An 18,997-nucleotide genomic window follows, 5' to 3' on the forward strand; every position below is an offset into this window, starting at 1 on the left:
AGGCCCTTTCTGCAGGCGAGTGAATATGGCTGACCTGGGGGAAAGCAACGCGCCGTCCCCGGGCAGCCATTAGCACAGAAGGCAGCTGCTGTGCAGCAGCAGCCCTTGCACCGCCCGACGGTCTTGGCAGCGGTGTTTCCAAACCGCAGCTTCCCCAAGCGTGGTTTTCTAGAAAGCGCCCGGCTTGGAGCCGCTGCCGTGCAAATGGCAGCGGCTACAAGGCACCATCCCTCCCGCCCTCACCCAGCGACTTACCATTCCTACTTGCGACCCATCCCGGTTAGCGATGGCGGGGAGCCTGGGGACACGCCCTGCCCTGCAGCGCCATGAGCAGTCGCTGGGGCAGGGAGGCGTGTCCCAGGCCCAGCGGCGCTTGGATGCTTGCTAAAGGCAGTAGAGATCTACCAGGCGACGGCCCGGTGGCGGCGCTGTCTTCCTGGTTCTTTCTAGGACCATTCGTGCGAACGGTCCCAGTGGCATCGGGTCGGGGTGGACTACACCGACCCGGCCGCTTCCGCCTCCGTGCGGAAGCGGCCTAAGCCTCTTTGTCCTAGTTTTGATAGACCTGTATCATCCGCCGGATGGTAACAGTTCAAAAAGAGAGTGTGCTGGATGAGACGGGTCTCTCTAAGGAAAAGTGGACATAAGAGGAATGTTCATATATATTTGGAGCTTATTTATCAATTCCTCACTTTTCTCTCCAAGGGGGACTCAAAGTAGCTTATATCATCATTCACATCTCTTCCATTTTTTCTTCACAACAACATCTCTGTGGGGTAGTTTAGGCTGTGAGAGAGTGACTGGTCCAAGGTTACCCTGTAAGCTTCTATGGCAGAGTGGAGCTTTGAGCCTTGGTCTCCAAGTTTTGCTGTCACCAATGTATCATGCTGGTTCTTGATAGAATGAAAATTAGGAGAGTGGAGAAGTGGGGGTGGAAGCAGAGAAAAGCAGCTGTTGGCCTTTTACCACACACATAGTTCTTCACATACCACATGCCTCATGGAACCTCCATACTCAGTTTTGACATGACAAATTTTCTGTGAAATTCTTTCACTCTTTCATGAAATGGCGTATATTCTTTGTGAGTGTATCTCCATGTACGAACAGCTACAAATTAAAGAAAAGCGGGAATTCGGGCTTCTGCTATGGTTAAATGTTAGATAACTCTACATAAAAGCACTCTACATGAAAATTATTTTATTTATAAAATAATTATAAATGTGGAAATCAGAACTCTAACTCTAACTCACCAGGCAGGGGTCCAGTGCTTTTCCCTTGGTCATACAGCTTCATGCTGTTGTTTTATGGCAAGCCCATCCTTTTCCCAGGAAAAATCATGGTAAGGTGGATATAGTCTGTAGGTATATACCAATTCAAAGTGCACTGTCCCTTTTCTCCCCTTGTTTTCTATTACCTCTCCCAAAACATATTTTAAGCCCACGCCTTGTCTTTTGAAATCTTCTTTTTTTAAAAGAAAGGAAGCTACATACAAATAATGAGTATTTATTGTTTCTGGTATATTATTTAATTACCATGAAGTAGGTGTGTTTCATATTTTGGTAAGTTAAAATTTTTATTTGCTCATCTATCTTTTAGCAGATTGACATGTTATGAAAATTAGTATCAGTCAAACTGTGTGTACAGCAATTCTTTCTTGAATCTTTAAGCTTACCTTTTACAAAAGAGAAGGCAAGTAATTTTTCCTCTTGCCTTTTACTGCAATTTTAATTGGATAAGGAGACAGCGGGTTGGATCCAACTTGCTTAGCATAGATGTGTTTGTGGAGGTGATTGTACAAAATCTTGTGCAAGATATCCCATTTCCATACATCTTAGTTTACTCATATATACTTCTATACCGTGTTTCCCTGAAAATAAGACAGGGTCTTATATTAATTTTTGCTCCAAAAGATGCGTTAGGGATTATTTTCAGGAGATGTCTTATTTTTTCCCATGATTTTGCGTTCCCCACAAGACCAGATTAGCTGAGCTGGGGAATCTATAACTAGGGGTTATTTTTTGAGGAGGGCTTATATTTCAAGCATCCTCCAAAAATTCCAAAAAATCATGCTAGGGCTTATTTTCAGGGTAGGTCTTATTTCTGGGGAAACAGGATATACACACAATTTTACAACAATCTCTTTCTTCTCATCTATTGTACCTGATGATGTCATTTTGAGTATGAAGGTGGTGTTCTTAGATATAGCTATGTATATAAACAACAGAGCATGCAGGGATGTATAGTATAGACCAGGAAACAGGAAGTTGAAGGATAAGTTATGATCTGGACATGGGCTGCCTTATTGAATGATTCTGTATTTGTGGCACCTGTTTAAAATTTACAATAAACCTTGCATGGAATCTTAATTGTGTTACCCAAAGTGATGTGAAGTCTCTCCCTGTTAGTGTGGGGAAATTAGCTGGATCAAACTCTTGTTATTGCAAAAGGCCAGGAAACACAGGGTCTTGACTGCCTATTTACACAAGAGTCAGCTTTTTGTAAGAAACCTGCAGGAGAGTGGTTACAAATTTAACCATTTTTATTAAGAGATAAAAATGGGGGTACGTAAGTACACAATGAAAACAGCAGAACACACACACAGTCCTAGGATATTGACAGTTGTGAGGGGATAGATCTGGAACAGATAAGGAATAAATAGGGAGGAGCAATAAAAGTTATAGTCACCTGATCTTGGAACAGAATTGTCCGAGGAACATAACTGAGCGACCCATACCTACCTCTGGAAGAAACAGCGTTGTGGAACAATATCATAGACAGAGAGTTGTCCAGAGAAACTGAACACTGACTATTGGGAGAGTGGGCTTCTTGTAGTGAAAAATGGACCCTCAGGGTTATGCAGTGATTCTAAATCTCTCTAGACAAAAGGATTTCCTGCCCTTCTTGGGAAGGACAAGAGACAGACATCAATCTTAATGGCTAGTTGTTGGTCTAACGAGTTGAGACATCAGCCTGATATATCCAGGTCTGGGAGTGTCTCCAAGGGGGAAGTTAGCTGAAAAAATTACAGCTGTGAAACAATGACAATCCAAAGTAAGGTGATCATTAAAAGTATTAGAGGAAGAGTACAACACTGGGCAGGTAAGCACATTAATACATCTTTTGCTCATAGCACCAACAGCAATCATACATACTACTAACCTTCTTGGAATGAATGCCTAAGTGTGGAAATTCACTTGCCCTTGTGAAATATCTCTGAAATGTCCAGAGTGAGAAAGTTCAACTCAGCAGATGACCTTCAGTCGTTCTTGTGAGTGTTTAAAGTATCTTACTCTATTGTTGGATTTGCTCATAGTTCAAGTGTAGAACTGCCCCATATGCTTTTTATCCTACACTGGGATGAAAATGTGATTGTCTCTGTGTTCCTTTAAGCTTATGAAATATTTTTCTTCCACTTTACAGGAGATGCCTATTAACTGACCATAAATCCTATCCTTGCACTGTTGTCAGTTCCAACAGAGCGTGCACAGTCAGCAGTTCCACCTATATGTGAACAATGTCACCTTAATGTATATAGGTCACAACTTCTAGCTACAACAGTTTGTGCATCTGATTTCCATACTTTTTCTGTAATGTATAACATGAAAACCTCAGGCAAGAATCACACGCAAATCTAGCAGATTCGTTGTTGCTCATCCCTATGACCCTGCTTGTGAGAGTTATCCTGACTTGCTTGGCCTGCAGTAGCTACAAGTCTTTCTAGTTAGATGTTTCTTTCACACATTCCTTCTATTGGCATTAATGTGGACTCAGAAAAAAAATGTTTTGTTAACTCTGCATACAAGAGTTACCAATAGAAAGAAGCTATTAACACATATTTTCATCTCAATACATGTATAGATATAATTACTTGGAGAAGTGAGTACAGCTATATGAATTTAAACCAGTTTATATCTACCATGTGCTAAAAGTAGGTTCCATGAACTTAATTAAGGAACTTAATTCCAGGAATACTTTATGACTTAGGTGTAGGGGAAAAGATGAGAAAAGTAGTCAGCTAACTGAGCTCAGGATTTTAAATGATTTTAATGTTGAAATAATTTATGACTCACATTAAAATAAATACGTTTGATGCTCAACTATTGCTGTGCCTTTAAAATGTTCACCTTTGTTTATTGAAACAATGAAATTTATAACTGCCTTCATTTGTACATTTGCCTTTTTCCCCAAAATGAGGACCTAAATGTTTATATAAAAATTCAATTTGAAATGAGAGAATCAATATTCACGTGTTATAAGCTTTTACAATACATTTTAATAGTTTGTAGGGTGTCCTCAAATGTATATTTCAGTAACAGAAATAATACAATTTTTTTTCAAATCAGTCACAGATTTAATATCTTCATCTAACCATACAAAATGGAGTTACATATGGTTCAACTAACCATACAAAATGGTTGTTTAAAAAGATTTAGTAATTATATTCTTATTTTTTTCTCCCTCACTGATAAAGTGAATTTTGATCTATGCATGTCAAACACTAAATTACTGTCATATTAACAACATCCAATCACATAACACTACCACTTCTCAGAAGCTGGAATATGCATCTGGTGCATATTAATGCTAAATACAAAATAGCACCCCAATAATCTTGTTTTCTTATAAAGGGATTTTAAATACTAGACTACATCTGAAGCAGGAAGTTGGGCAAAATAAATGTTAAAAGCAAGTGAAAATGTGTAAATTTTGAAGTATTCATGCTCATTTTGAAATCTTGTTTGTTAAAACCGAGGTTTAGACTCTGTAATGATCCTACCCTTGTTGTATTGCATATAGCATACCTAATATGTTTGTATTGCACTGTAGTTATAACAACATGATTTAGTAAAGGAACAGCTGTTTGATTTACTTTTTTTGCACTGAGATTGAAGGGTTCATACTGTTCCATGCATTCATCTGAAGGCAAGCTGCAATATGCTTTGGAAATCCTCTTGTCTTAACCAGTGAATTTGCCCTCATAGTTGCAAAGGCTTCCCTTCCTACTTCAACAGAACAGCATTTCCTTTTGAAAGAGCAGAACTGTCTTCTTCTCCACCAGTGCTAATGGGGCAACCTGGGCTGGCCCAACTCTGATCTCCCAGTTCTAATTGCAGAACAGTTCCTATGTCCCTCTCCAATTAAGACAACTGGTAATATGTTGCATGGTTTTTAAAGCATAAAATAGTAGTTGTCACCTTTGTCTCGTGACAAAAGTACAATGACTGCAATAAAAAAAAAGGCAGGGAGCTATTAAAATAGTGGCTGGTTAAACAAGTACACATATAATATTCCCTGGTTTTAATTACGATGTCAAACTAGACTTACATAATACTCGTAGGGTTCTTCCTTTTTCCCAAATAGAGGGCATGTTACAATCATTAAGCTTCACTGTTGTTAAGAATGCAATGCAATAGAATTTGTGAGTTTTATAATATGATTTCAGCTAAGCTTACTTATCCAAAACATCTTAAGTATGAAGAGATATTGACATCCTTCAGACATAATGGCAAACCATGGTTTAATACAGGTTTGGAATCCCAGCTTTTAGGAAAAAGCATCAACCACAGGTTACAGTTTGGGAGTAATGGCCAACTACAGTTTATCATGCAAGGAATAATCGTTCATTAGATCACTGTATTGGAGAGAGATTGAGCATATGAGCCAAGGATCTCCCAAACAAATTAGGGTTTGCAGTTATGTCAAGTTGTCTTTTCTTGGCACATCCTAATTTTGATTGCCCTTCAGACATGATGCACTTATAACATGAAACCTGTCTCCCAAAAAATGCTAAATGGAGCAGTGCCCTGAGAAAAATAAGAAAACTGAACATGAAACAATCACATATTTTACTAGTACCAGTTGTAAGAGAAGATCCTTCTCTAAAAATGCAAGCAAACATAAGGAGCCATTAGTTTTTTTTAATATGAATGACTCAAATTTCCCACAAAAATAAAACAATAAATACTGTAATACAATTAAGTGCACGTCATTTCTATTTAACCCAGTTGGAAAATACTACTAAATGCTGTATATTTGTTTTGACTCTTCAGTATATCAGAAGAAGGTAACTGCTGATTTCAAGTTCCAGTTAAATCAGACCTAACTCAATGTATGTTCAACAATTATTGTTACGGGTCCTCACTCCGTCACACAATTAGGCAACGGGTTAGCTGCCTTCAGCCCTGTACACAATTCTCATCAGTCCCGTGTATCCAGAGGCAAATCTGGGCATATTTGAGGGGAGTGATTCGAACTGCCACATTGTAATCCTGCTGCTCTCCATTGACATCCACCCACTGATGGCCAGAGTAAATGGCAATGATTTTGCGCTTCCATTTCTTTTTGTTTCCCTCTTTAAGGCGGAGGTAGATTCCAGATCCTGTGGAGCCAGACTCAGCATCACAGTGCTGGTAGAAAAGATCACTAGATTCATCAGACACACTGCAAAATCGATAGACCAGCTGGCCAGATCGGTCAGCATCAAACCCAGAGAAGTGGATCATGCTTCCAGGCATCGTCTTGCTATCTGGACTGATACCCAGATCCATGTATTTCTTCTTGTGGGGGCGCTTGAGCTCCAGCACCGCGTAATCGTAATCGACTGCAACGTCTCCTGCCACGCCTCTCAACCAGCCTTGGGGGATCTGTGTACTTTTCACTCTTGTCCACTGGAAGGAGGGCTGACGCTCAGATTTCTTCTCACTCAACCCAGGTGCCTTTTGTCTTCTGCCAGCTCTCCTGCTGGCTCCCCGCCTTGACTGTTTGGCATCTGTGTGGTAGGCCTTGAGATCCAGTTCCTCCCTTTTACTCCTTCTGGAACCTTTGCGCTTCTTGCTACTGCCTTTGGACTTCAGCTTCAGCAGACCCACTCTCAGCTTTTTGCTGCCTCTGATGTAGTCTTCACCGTCATGCACGCAGTGAGCAGCAGTCAGCACATGCTTTGGGGAAATCAGAATGCCGCTGCAGCCCGTGGAGAGCTTTACAGCCGTATTGAAAGGGAAATTGGTCAGAAACCGTGTGTCTGAAATACTGAACCGGCTGTCAGTGCCGTACACTTGCCTCTTGCGTCTTGATAATACCTCTGTGGTGGCATTTGGAACTGGATTAAGTTCTGCTGCCAGGATGTTCACCTCTGTCAAAGTCCGTGTGCCATTCTCAAAGACGGTTTCATAGGAGAACAGCTCGTTTAGGTCAGACAAATGTGGCCCTGGGAGTCTCCGCTGACACTCAATCCCACATACTCCACTCAGCTCCAATTTGGCACTGGCTTCAAATTTAGGGCTTTCCAGGGACAAAGTTTTCCCTTTCACCATCTGTGGCACTTTTGTTAACCGCCAGCTCAAATTTTGTTCTTCGTTTATTCCATTAATGAGGCTCAGGACAGGAGCAGAAAGTAGCAGTAATAGCAGAATGCAACCCATCTTGTCTCTCGGTCTTCTGTAAAAAAAACAACAAAAAGGCAAAAGTATTTAACTACCACTAATTAAAGCAAGCCTTTAGACAGAAAGACTGGTGTCTGTTGTTTACTTTTGCATCATTACTAAGATATTAAAAACATCAGTAGGACCGATAGAAAGAAAAGTAACAGAACAGAAAAAACCCCTCAAGCAGCCATTGGTAACAATATCTATTCATAGCATTTTGCGATTTTATTCTGCATTTAATTATATAAATATTTAATTATTCATTTGGCTGTGAAAAGTCAGAAGGATTCGTGAAAATATTTTTCTTTCTTTTCACTTTGCTTTGAACCGTCTGGCAGCCTGCTTTTGGAGCTATGAGGATCCTGGGATTAGACGGAATACATCCGTGATCCTCAACAGGGCGCCTGCCAGTATGTTTCCTGGAGCCCGCTTGCTGCCTGAGTCTTGGGGATAAAATCCAAAGAGTTTTGACTGGAACAGAAACAATCAGGTGGCTCTGGGTCTCTACTTAACGGTTGAAAAGTCAGCAAAGGGATAAACTCAATCATACATATAACTTGGCTTTAGACACAGACTTTTGATGCATCGACGGCACTGGATATTGCACTAGAACAATGGTGGCGAACCTATGGCACGGGTGCCAGAGGTGGCACTCAGAGCCCTCTCTGTGGGCACACGCAAACCGAGTCCACCCCCCCAAACACATCTAAGCTGGCCTGGACTGCTGGGCTCAATTATTAGCATTAAACCTAAGACCTAGTTTTGGGGAAGCAGTGTAGGTAACCCTGTTAAGTGCTGTTAAACCCCACTGATTTTCATGCGAAGAACTAAAGCGCGATCCTTTACCTGGGAGTAAGCTCGGTTGCTGGCAATGGGGCTTGCTTCTGAGTAAACCCTCCTAGGGTTGTGATTGACCCTTTGGAAGAGTTGCACAGTTGCTTCAAAGCAAAGCCACTGGCTACCATCAAGCTTACTCCCGAGTAACGCACGCCTCAGAGCCAACTGTTTTTTTTCTAAACTAAAACCTCAGTATTCAGGTTAAATTGCCGTGTTGGCACTTTGCGATAAATAAACGGGTTTTGGGTTGCAATCTGGGCACTCGGTCTCGAAAAGGTTCACCATCACTGCACTAGAATAAGTTCACAAGGGAATTATCTTGTGAGGAGATGGTAATCCACTTGCAAATGATTGATGCAGTCTACTGACTGTGTGGCATCCAACGATGTGTGGATGAAGCCTCTGTTATCTCTCTGGGCTTGGAAACCTCTGCCTGTGACTGTGCAAGGAGCAAATTCTCCCCTTTCTTTGGACACTGAAACAAAGCAGCATCTCTTCCCCAAAACAAACAGATGATTCCACCTGTCACCCATTGCAGTATCATAGGAATGCTTTAGAACAGCCCAGAAGACAATGCAAAGAGTATCCATTCAGAAGCAGCTGCCTCCATTATAGGAAGACATCTGCTTTTGAACCTGCCCACACTGGCAGCCAGTTTGCGCTTGGCTGCTTAAAGGCCAACTGATGTACGTCTGGGAGATTCATGTGAACAGTGTGGGTGCCGTCTCCTTTTTGAAGCTAACCAACCCAAACCAGAAAATCTGGTTTCTGGACCCAAATTTTGCCCTCCCCTATCTTACCTCACTGTACTCTGCTTCTTGAAACATTTTTCTTCCAGCATTGCTCATTTCCAGCATCAGAGCTGGGCTGGGAGAAAAATCCTTCAAAAACTGAGCACAGTGAACTAAGGAGGGGGTACAGGCTTTAGTTACCCTCCCTTATATCTGCTAAACTGCGCCTCCCCCCAATTTACGCATGTGCACGTAGCTGGGTAAATGCACACACAAATATCACTCTAAACCACAAAGACATCTAGTTTAACTCGAATGAATGGATGGAACTGTCTGACTTTTTTTATTTCAGGCCAATTGTCAAAAATGAGGGGGTCAAGTCATCCCAACTCTATCTGAATGTTTGTTTAACTATAAACATTTGATGAACAGAATGCTTTTAAGGGAGGCCCTAATTAAGGGCTCTGCTCCAAGACCCATTCTGGACTTTACTCCAAAAGTTCCACTTGAAATTAAAAACTTAAAGCATTGGCTGCCCAAGATGGAACAGACCCTTGTGTCTCCTTGTTTTATGATACTGTGTTTCTGCTCTTTATACTGTTTTATATTGCTTTATACTGTTTTATATTGCTTCTGCTTTATTAATTCTAAATACTTTGAATGTTCTAGGCAAAAAGGCAGCATATATTTTTTGGTAAATATTTGTCTACAATCTAGTCATATATTCGGTTTGGAACCCAGACTCAGTGGAGATTGATGGAGCTGGTGAACCGGGCTAGGTTTAGAGGGGAAACATTTTCCCCTGGTTTTCAGAAAAAAAGTAAAAATATAAAAAGGACAGAGAGGTTAAACTCTCCCCCAAAAAGAGGAATGTTTTCTGCACAATGTACGCTCACCATGAGTGGGGAAGGGAGCAAGAGCTGTCTCCCATCCATCACAGGCAGATGAGGGGGGGGGGAGCAGAAGCCTTCTGTCTGCCCTGCCACTGCCATATCAGCTAGGTGGGTGGTGGCCGTGCCACAGCCGTGCCACAGCCAAAAGGCTGGCCAATGAGTGGTCAGCCAGTGGAGGCACGGGAGAATGGTATTGTCCCCATGCTGGTAATGAGGTTACCCTCTTGATGGCTGCGAGTGGATAAGGCGAGAAGGGAGAGGAGGCAGGCAGAAGAAAAGCTGGAAGCTGTGGAGGAGAGAGATGCTGTCACATTTCCCAAGCAGGAGTAACAACTGGGTAACTGTTCCCTGCCCCCAGTTTTGCAGAATATGTACTTGTTAGAGTACAGATTCAATCTACTTAATTGCTTCCTTACTTTCAATTCATTTTTGCCCAAAACAATGTATGCAATTAAAGTTTTCAAGGCCCTCAAACTTCCAGTTAAAACATTGTTGTTCAGTGTAAAAGCATAGGAAAGTATCAGTAACTACCCTGCTATTCTCCAGTGCTCCGTTTATAAAATAACTTGGCCTTGTTATTCCAAGAAACTCCCTTCCTTTATTCATATTAATGTGAAAATTATCCTGCAACATTGAAGCTGAATTTAATTTCACTTTATTTGGTTCATTTAATATTTCAATTCTAGATGATGTATTTCTTTTATCATTGTGTGCTTTGCATTCTGAGTTTTGGCAACAGCAGACAGCCCAAACTAGGCATGAAACAGAGAAAATGTGAAGTGTCTCCTGACAGGCTTTTTAAAAACTTCAATGAAACTGAAAAGGGCTTCATATGTGATAAGAGTCATGGTATTGGTTAAACTCCACAGAACTGATTTCCTGATGAAAATCTCTCCCTCTCCCACCATTTCATTCTTTGTAAGTAAGGTCAATTGGCTTCAAGAAAAATATCCTGTCTAACAGAGACTTAATAGGTTGTTATTCCTGAAAAGCTTCAACAGCACCATTTGCACATGGTAGGTCATTAATAAAAAGAACAGGATATTTTTCTCCATGCCAAAGCAAAAGAAGCTGAGACAGTATCTTTTCACTTGCAGGAAGAAAAACAGCTGAGGTGGTTTTGATCAGATAAATGGCTCACTGGGAGAGTGTTAAATTCCCTGTGCCAGGATGAACCCTTCTCCTGTCTTTTATATAAGGACTGCATGGTTGCATTAGTCTTCCCCTCTTCAATTTTACCTTTATAACAATACTGTGAGATAGGTTTGGCAAAGATAAAGAGACTACACCCGGCCATCTAAATTGATAAACAGAGTAATCTCAATGGCTTTACACAGGTTTAGGATTGCAACACTAATGACCAGGAGGGGATCTGAGCCAGAGCCTCCCATACTGACTAGTATGCTGGCTCTTTCATTCTCTTTCAAAGCATTTGCTCAAACCTGCCCCTTCCACTAGAATGTATTTTACAGAATCAATGCTCATAAAATCCGTACTACAGGTATTTTATCAGGCAAGTGACAACTTGCAAGCTTATCTATTTGAGAAATGTGACAGGTGAGCTGCTGAAAAGTGATGTGACTTTTTCAACATTCTATGACAAATCCGCCACAAATCAACTAAGCAATGAGCTTTGAATCCTACTAAACTGTAACCCGGATCGCCAATTAAATCTGATGTTTAAAAAATATTTCCAAAATCTTGGTTGTTGCTATTTGAAGAGCTGAGGTTGTTTTTCTCCTCCACTTTATAACTCAGCTGTCTGGAAACCTTAGATGTGTGTTGAAATGACAGTACCTCTAATTATACCATCAAAGCTAGACATTTAAGAACATGCATATGGTTAGATTCTATGGGATGTATATTGTAATTAAAGTGCAGCTCAGGATAAAATGTTTTTCTTGGTATTATATTTTGGAGTTCAAAAAGTGCTGAAGTCTACATTACATTAAAAACTTATTGTAAAGTTGGAATTAAAGACTAAGGAAAGGTACAACAGCTGCAAAATAAAAACAACTGTCTCATATTCAAAGGCAAAAATTATAATGACAATGATTCAGTGAAGATGGGGATAACTTCTGAAGCTTGTTGCTATTAAACAAACTACCCACCAGTGACATCAGTGCAATACCAGCACAAGATCAGGAAGTGATTGTTTGGGGGAAGGGGGGTAGAAGGGGGAAAGTTCATTGGTGAAGGAAGACATTTCTCAGTTAGGCTCTTCACAACTTTCAAACATACATGACACAACTGTAAACAGTGCGTCACTTGGGAAGCCAGGTTTCTACAGGTAGATCTGCAGTTCTACAGTTCTACAGGTAGATCTGCAGTTCCTGCAGTTCAGACACAACTAGCTCCTTTGCGTGTGTACTGGGAGTGGGGGGATCCTGTGTTCAGCAACTTGCATGTAAATCTATACAGCTGTTGGAAGGAAGGAGCTGTCCCAGTACCTTGGACATATGAAGACCTTTCAATGGTTAAGCAGCACAGGAGTAAGACTAACAGGTCATATGGATGGAATGGATGCCCCCTACTCCATCTACTTCTGCACTGGACATACCACTTTGGGTCATCTCCAACTGAAGCCTTTAGAATACCAGTTACTTATTTAGTTGAAAGGAGACAGTATGATGAACAGTCTGCTTCACTTCAGTCCAGGTAACCCCTTTCTCTTGTCACTGCTTGTGAGCATATCAGTTTAGAAGTGGGTGTCAGTCGAAACTGCAAATCATCAATAGCACGACAGTTGATTATATATGGAAAAGAAATTTATAGGAAATACAGAGAAGACAATTGCTAGGGTACCACTTTGGGAGTCCCATACTTCAAGGAAATAATGGAGAAGATGGAAAGAATCTATCCCTGAAGAGCCACAAAAACTATCAGTGTGGTGCAAACAAGGAGGAAAGTGAAGGCAATCACTTGATAAGAAAGCCAGCAATGAACCCAGTTAGGTAGATGCCCTTGAAGGGTGAGACCCACTGAGTCTCAATGGGGTCAATCTGCCCCTGTTGGATCAAGCAAAAAGGTTTAGAAGGAGGACTGGGTGCTTCTCTACTTAACAATCAAATTGAAGTAGTTGCAATGAGAGCATTTCTATAACTTACCTCCATTCACACTCATTTAAAAACTCCCCCCTCCCCACCCCCAGATTGTACCAACCTAACAATGTTGACCCATGCTTCTGTAACCTCCATACTGGATTACTGTAATATGTTGCACATGGGGCTGCACTTGAGAATTATTGCAGCTAGAGAAAAATGAAGAGTTGCATGATGTTTGTGTGGAACATCAATCTTGTAACCTAGGTTTCTGGGAACAAATCAAGATGCTGGCTTTAATGAAGCAATAGTTTTCAATAAGCTGGTCTCCATCCCCTTTCCTGATATTAAAATACCTGTTCTTTATTCTTGCTTGTTATTTAGAGTTTTTAGTTGTTGCTTTCCCTCTCCACCCCCTCACCCCCCGGCCACTGACTGGCTCCCCCATTTCTATATATGGTTAGGATGCCATTAAGAGGTATTATTTATTGATGTTAACTTGTGTAATTTTAATCATTGTGAATTTTTGTGGTAAGCCACCCCGAGTCCAGCTTGGTCAGGAAAGGGTGGGTTAAAAATCAGGAAAATACATGAATAAATAAACTCCTCAATGTCAAAGACCTGCATACTCAAAGAACCTTGCTTTAAATGACCTTCATTAGAGAGATCCATCTGCTCTCAGATGCATTTTCTGTAATGGTATATACTGTTTGCAACAGACTTCCAGAATTCAGGCAGAGAGCCCCTATCCCAACCTACCCTGCATTCTCCAGGATAAGCCCTTGTTATTTCTGCTATACTCTTGCTGAAGCCTTCAAGTCCTTGGCCTTCTTTTGATTTGTAAGTATTATCTTTTCTTAGGTGACACATATTTTAGATGACTTGAGCATATTTTACATGGTGGTACCTTTTGCATTTTTAAAAAGACCTGCTTCCTGCTCTTCCTGCTTCCTCCTCTTATTCATTTTCTGTTACTGGTTATAGTACTTTTATGACTTTGATGATTATCAGGTTGCTCAAAAGACAATGGAGAAAGGATATAAAATTTCCTAACAAATAGGAAATAAAAAGAGGTATGAGTAATTTTTGGCAAGTTTTGAACAGTGTTCCTCTTGGTTCTGCTTCTATGGGAGAACTGAAGTACTTCCAAATGGACAGACAACCAGCAGCGCAGCCATCCCAATGCCACAGCTGTGCCACGTGGAATAAGTAACATCTGCCCTTGGATATTGTCGTTCTCTAAAAAAGCAATTTGTGGTTGAAACATGTGCACCATTATGCAAACCGCCACCCACAAGCAGCAGCAGAGCTTAGAAGATGCCAGAGCACAAGTTCCTTCCTCTGTCTGATTGTACCTTCTAGCACTGGTCAGGGTATTCCACCTGGAATGATCTGCGGAACTTCTCTGTCAGCCCTATGTTTTTTCAGTAAGAAAGATCCTTATGACTCTAGCTATTATAAACAACTTGCCTCACCAAAAGGGATTTCTACAATAAATCAAGGCACTGTGCTGTGGCTCTTTAAAACCACCCCTAACACAGCCACAAACCCACATCAGTTTCTTGCATTGTATTTTGGCCAGTTAAATACATGTTATTTAGGGCAGTCCAAGAAAGGCAGTTCATAATTAACTTTCGCTATTTGGTATACACAATGTGATGGTGATCATAAGGAACTCCTATTAAAATGTCCCACTTGAACCAAATCAGAGGCTGGAATCTTCATAAATATTCAGTTGTTTACTATTGCCAAACACATCTGTGGAACTTGCTCTTCTCAGAATCTAATAATAATTTTGAAGCACTGCAAGACTTTTCTATAGATTTTGGAATGGAATGAAGTTAAGGTGATTAGAATTTGAAGCTGTTTAAAACGGATTTTAAATCTGATACCTTTTATGTTTAACCTATCAGTTTTGATCCATTCTGAAGGGCAGATGTCTTGGGCATTAAAGTAAATAAATAACAAAACTTTGTTTATATACAGCTGTATTAAATATCAAGCAAAATGCACTTGTGAAGGATCCACTAGATGGCAGAAAAATCTTATCTTTGCATAAGTCAACTGTGACTTGACAGCTAAAAGAAATCTATGAATATACTTTATGCAGTCCTTAGATCTTCCTATATTTTTATGAATCAAATTGTATTAAAGTTTGAGTACAGTATTATTAACATGTAAGTTGGAGTAGGGCTAATGGTAATATGCCATAGGATTAGAAGGCACATATTCAAGGCCAGACACTTCCACTGACAATAAGGCTGGGAAAGATTGCTGCCTGCCATCTTGGAAAACTGTTGCCTGTCAGAGCAGTCAACATCGGGCTCACAAAACCAATACAAGGCCACCCCAAGAGTATAGTTCCAGTATTAATTTTGTATTTTAATCTCCTCAATTCAGCAAGCAAAGGAATTCTGCACACAGTAGTGAGACAGGAAGAAGAGAGATTCCTTTGCATAATGTGCATTGTGTTCACTTACTGTAAAGACCTGCACTGTTAGCCTATTAGAAGGAGTCCTTCCTTCAGTCAAAGGATTTACTTCTCTTTTCTATTAGAACTGGAAAATTTAGTGGGGAAGAGTTTTGTGACTGCAGTTTGCAGTTATACAGACAAGAGTCATACATGCATTTTACACACTTATTTCATTGGGATTTGAATGTGCTTTAGTATAAGTTGCACTAGGGCCCTAATTGATTCAGTACTATGCCTGGACAACTACGTTGTCAATAAAGGGTCTCAGTGTAGTTTGTATACAAAGCAGAGATAGCACCAATAAAGCTAGTTCACAATTATTTAAAAATAATAATAACAGAAGTTACTTTCCTCTGATCACTGGCCACTAAAATCATGTTTAAAAAGTTTTAACAGGCAATCAGACCATAGCAATTGTATAAAAATTCAAAGAGGACCCTTTGGGAACCACAATTGGGAGTTCTTTCTCAAATGTTCTTGATATTCTGAATGGATGAACAGATACCATAACAAGGAAATCCTCAGTGATTCTAAGGAGCTTTGGCAGAGTATAAAGGAGAGGGAGATATATAAATCTTTATTTAAAACAATTGATGTAAAATTCCAAGAGTCCAGGATGGTATTGCACAATGTGGATGAACTTGTCCTGGAAGATCCCAATCTGAATTACACTGAACTCCTTATTTTAATTCTACCACTAGAGGGCTCCTCCTTCCTTATAATCATACCCACAACTTAGATATACTCTTCACACAAAAGTGTGGCTCAAAAGTGTCACACATTTGAATTTCCAACCCACCCCAATACTACCAAAGCCAACATACTTCAGATTCTCCTTATTATCCATTAGGGCCAATTCTTGGCTCTCAACTAACACACACGCTTTCTAATCCAGAAATTCCCAGCCCTCTCTCATTGCCTCCCCATCTTAAAATGGCTACCAAATAACTGGCATGAAGAATCTGTGATGTGTGCTCCAGAACTGTAATTACCACATGAAAAGATAAATTTTGATAGAATGGATCTTTTAAAAGTCAGTCAACTGATAAAGACATTATCAGCCTGACAAACTTGGCAGATAACTCCACCTACAGTACAGCATCACCTTATACCATTTCAATTCATAACTTGCTTCATTCAGAACAACCTGCCCAGTTTACACAGGTTATAGGACTTAATTAAATGCAAGAGAATAACCTAAACCTTAAACTGCTGTTCCAGTCCAACTCCCACAATCCAAATCCAACTTAGTTTCTTCCACTTAAATGCGTACAAGGATTGCTTGATTATGGTCCAATAGGAAAAACACATTAAATGCTTCAGCCTGTATCTAAATATCTGGTTTTTAAAGTTTCCAGGATCTTTTGTAGCCATATATGCATGTGGTCCCATATGTACGAGGTCCCATTCAAAGATATGGAAGAATGTTTCCTAGAGATTGGAGGAGAGGAGAATTTGGGCTCAGAATCAACTGACAATTGGCTCCTAGAGAGACAAATTTTCACTAGTGGGTTTCATCTTTTTTTTTAAAAAAAAACACCTTTGAATCAAGGTAGAGAAAAATCTGTTTTCTTTCTACAGAGCCCTAAAAAGTCCAGGGCAATTCTAACTGAATTACATCCTTCTAAATTCATAGCCTCAGGAGAGTGTAACAGAAAAAAAGCACATCAAACTCTTTCAAACCAAAGAATGGGAGGAGATATCTTGCCACAAATTTGCACTCTGTTACAAACTAATCAAACTCTTTCATTTTTATTTAAATATAACCATTCTTTGGGGTTTACTGCCTCTCCTTTCAACTTTTCTGCTTCTTTCTATTGAGCTTATTTCATTTATTTGAATAAGGCTTCTGAGGCTGAAAATCAAATAAGTAACCTTAGTAAAGAGACTTTTGTGATTCCAGCACACAGTTTGTCAGTTTTACTGAGGCAATCTGGATAGAATTAGTGTCAGTTTTCCAAAAACCAAAGACATAGCAGAGCAGAAACTCTGTGGCTGGTTCTGAATTTAAAAGTAAAATATCTTTTTCATAGACAAAATTGTACAAAATACCCAAGACTCTTATGCCAATTGTGCAAAACAAAGGATAGTAATTATGAAACACTTCCTCCCTTTCCCCAAACCTGCAGTATCCCTACTTCAAAGTAGATCTCTCTCCATATATTAATAGTTCCAGGCTTTCTCCAGCTTAAATGCAAATGTTTCTCATGTTGGTCTCTCCAATTCCTGTCTTAAGGGCCACAAAAGATGCTCTTAGGTGCATCTAAGGATGTCCGGCTCAGAATAGTTGCTCACATTTTGTAAACTCTTCAAACTACTGTCATTTCAAACCCAGACCAGAACTCGAAACGATCCTGTTACTTTTATAGGACTTTATACCAGCTTCCCCCCCCCCCCACTCCCATACATTTATTCAGTAGTAAGTTTAATTGGGTTCAATGAGACTTCCAAGTCAGCGTACATGGGATTGCAACCCAAGTAGTTTGCAGATTTGCAAACTGCACGGTGCATTTCTCATCCCCAGAAATCAAGACAAGTTTCTAAAAAATAAAAAACATCCACATCCAATAAAACATCAGTAACATCCACAGCCATTAAAAATGCCATTAGTCAATAGAAACAACATGCATGCAGGAGTAAGAAACTGTGGAATCCTAAACTCGTTTACTTCCAAAATAACCTTAATTTGATCCAAGAGGACCTACTCCGCAGGTAAGTTTGTCAAGGACTGCAACTTCAGCAGAAACCAGACATGCCATTTGATCCTCAACAAGCAACTCCCTGTTGATTTTTAGACAATAAATGAGCAAGGCATCCTTGCAGGTTAGACCTGTACCTCCTTCAATTGATCCACTGCTTCCGAAGTCCCTTGCCGCGACTGTGCACAGCGCGACCAAGGCTGAATCGGTTCGACATGAACAATCCCTTTTTTATTTGTAAAAGGAGGGGAAACCAGATGTCCACTGATGGAGTCGCGCACCCCCGTTCAACTTTGGAAGAGACAGAAGCGACAGCAACCTCGGAGGATTGGCGGAGGCTACTGCAGCAAGCCGAGAAGGAGTCGCCCGGGTCTTTCCCTCCGGGTGGGCGGGGAAGGGAAGCGCCAAAGGAGGGGAAAGAAATGCTGCCGCGAGGCAGAGAGCGCGCGAGACGGCGCCAAGAGCACGCGGGCCTTGCAGCATCCCCTCAGGAGGCAGCCGGCGAGTCTTTCCGCGAAGGGCACATTCCTCGAGTGCCTCTAAACAGGGAAGGGCGCGAAGGGCGTGGGGAGCCTCGAAGCGCCTGTCCAGTCCAAGAAAAGAAGGCTCTTGCTGTAGGGGGGCGCGTCCACTGAGCAGCGGGGGGTGCCATTTTGAAGGGGAAGGTGCATGGCAGGATTTCTGAAAATTCAAGAGGGATTTGACACCCACAACATACACACACCCCATACTGTTATTCACTTTGTAGTCATAGCTGCGATATGTATTTTGATGGTGAATTTGGGGAGAGTAAATGTAAGAATAATAAAGAATCACCAGGACTTATTTTGGTGCTGTGGTGGCACCATGATGCTCTGGATACATGATCTTAAAAATGTCTGTGGATCATGATATGAGAT

General features: G+C 40.7%; 1 protein-coding gene across 1 annotated transcript; it reads right to left on the reverse strand.

The window, feature by feature from the left end:
- Nucleotides 1-4,025: 4,025 nt before the first annotated feature.
- On the reverse strand, nucleotides 4,026-18,471 carry PRSS35 (serine protease 35). Its single transcript, XM_048495235.1, has 2 exons — nucleotides 18,236-18,471; nucleotides 4,026-7,437 (listed from the first exon to the last, which is right to left on the reverse strand). The coding sequence occupies exon 2, from the start codon at nucleotides 7,419-7,421 to the stop codon at nucleotides 6,177-6,179; it is 1,245 nt and encodes a 414-aa protein (XP_048351192.1). The 5' UTR covers nucleotides 7,422-7,437; nucleotides 18,236-18,471; the 3' UTR covers nucleotides 4,026-6,176.
- Nucleotides 18,472-18,997: the final 526 nt, after the last annotated feature.

This window comes from Sphaerodactylus townsendi, linkage group LG01, assembly GCF_021028975.2.
Source record: "Sphaerodactylus townsendi isolate TG3544 linkage group LG01, MPM_Stown_v2.3, whole genome shotgun sequence".
NCBI lineage: Eukaryota > Metazoa > Chordata > Lepidosauria > Squamata > Sphaerodactylidae > Sphaerodactylus > Sphaerodactylus townsendi.

What these genes read in the sequence shown, in the direction of transcription:
- PRSS35 (XM_048495235.1), bottom strand. Translation starts at nt 7,421, where the DNA reads ATGGGTTGCATTCTGCTATTACTGCTACTTTCTGCTCCTGTCCTGAGC.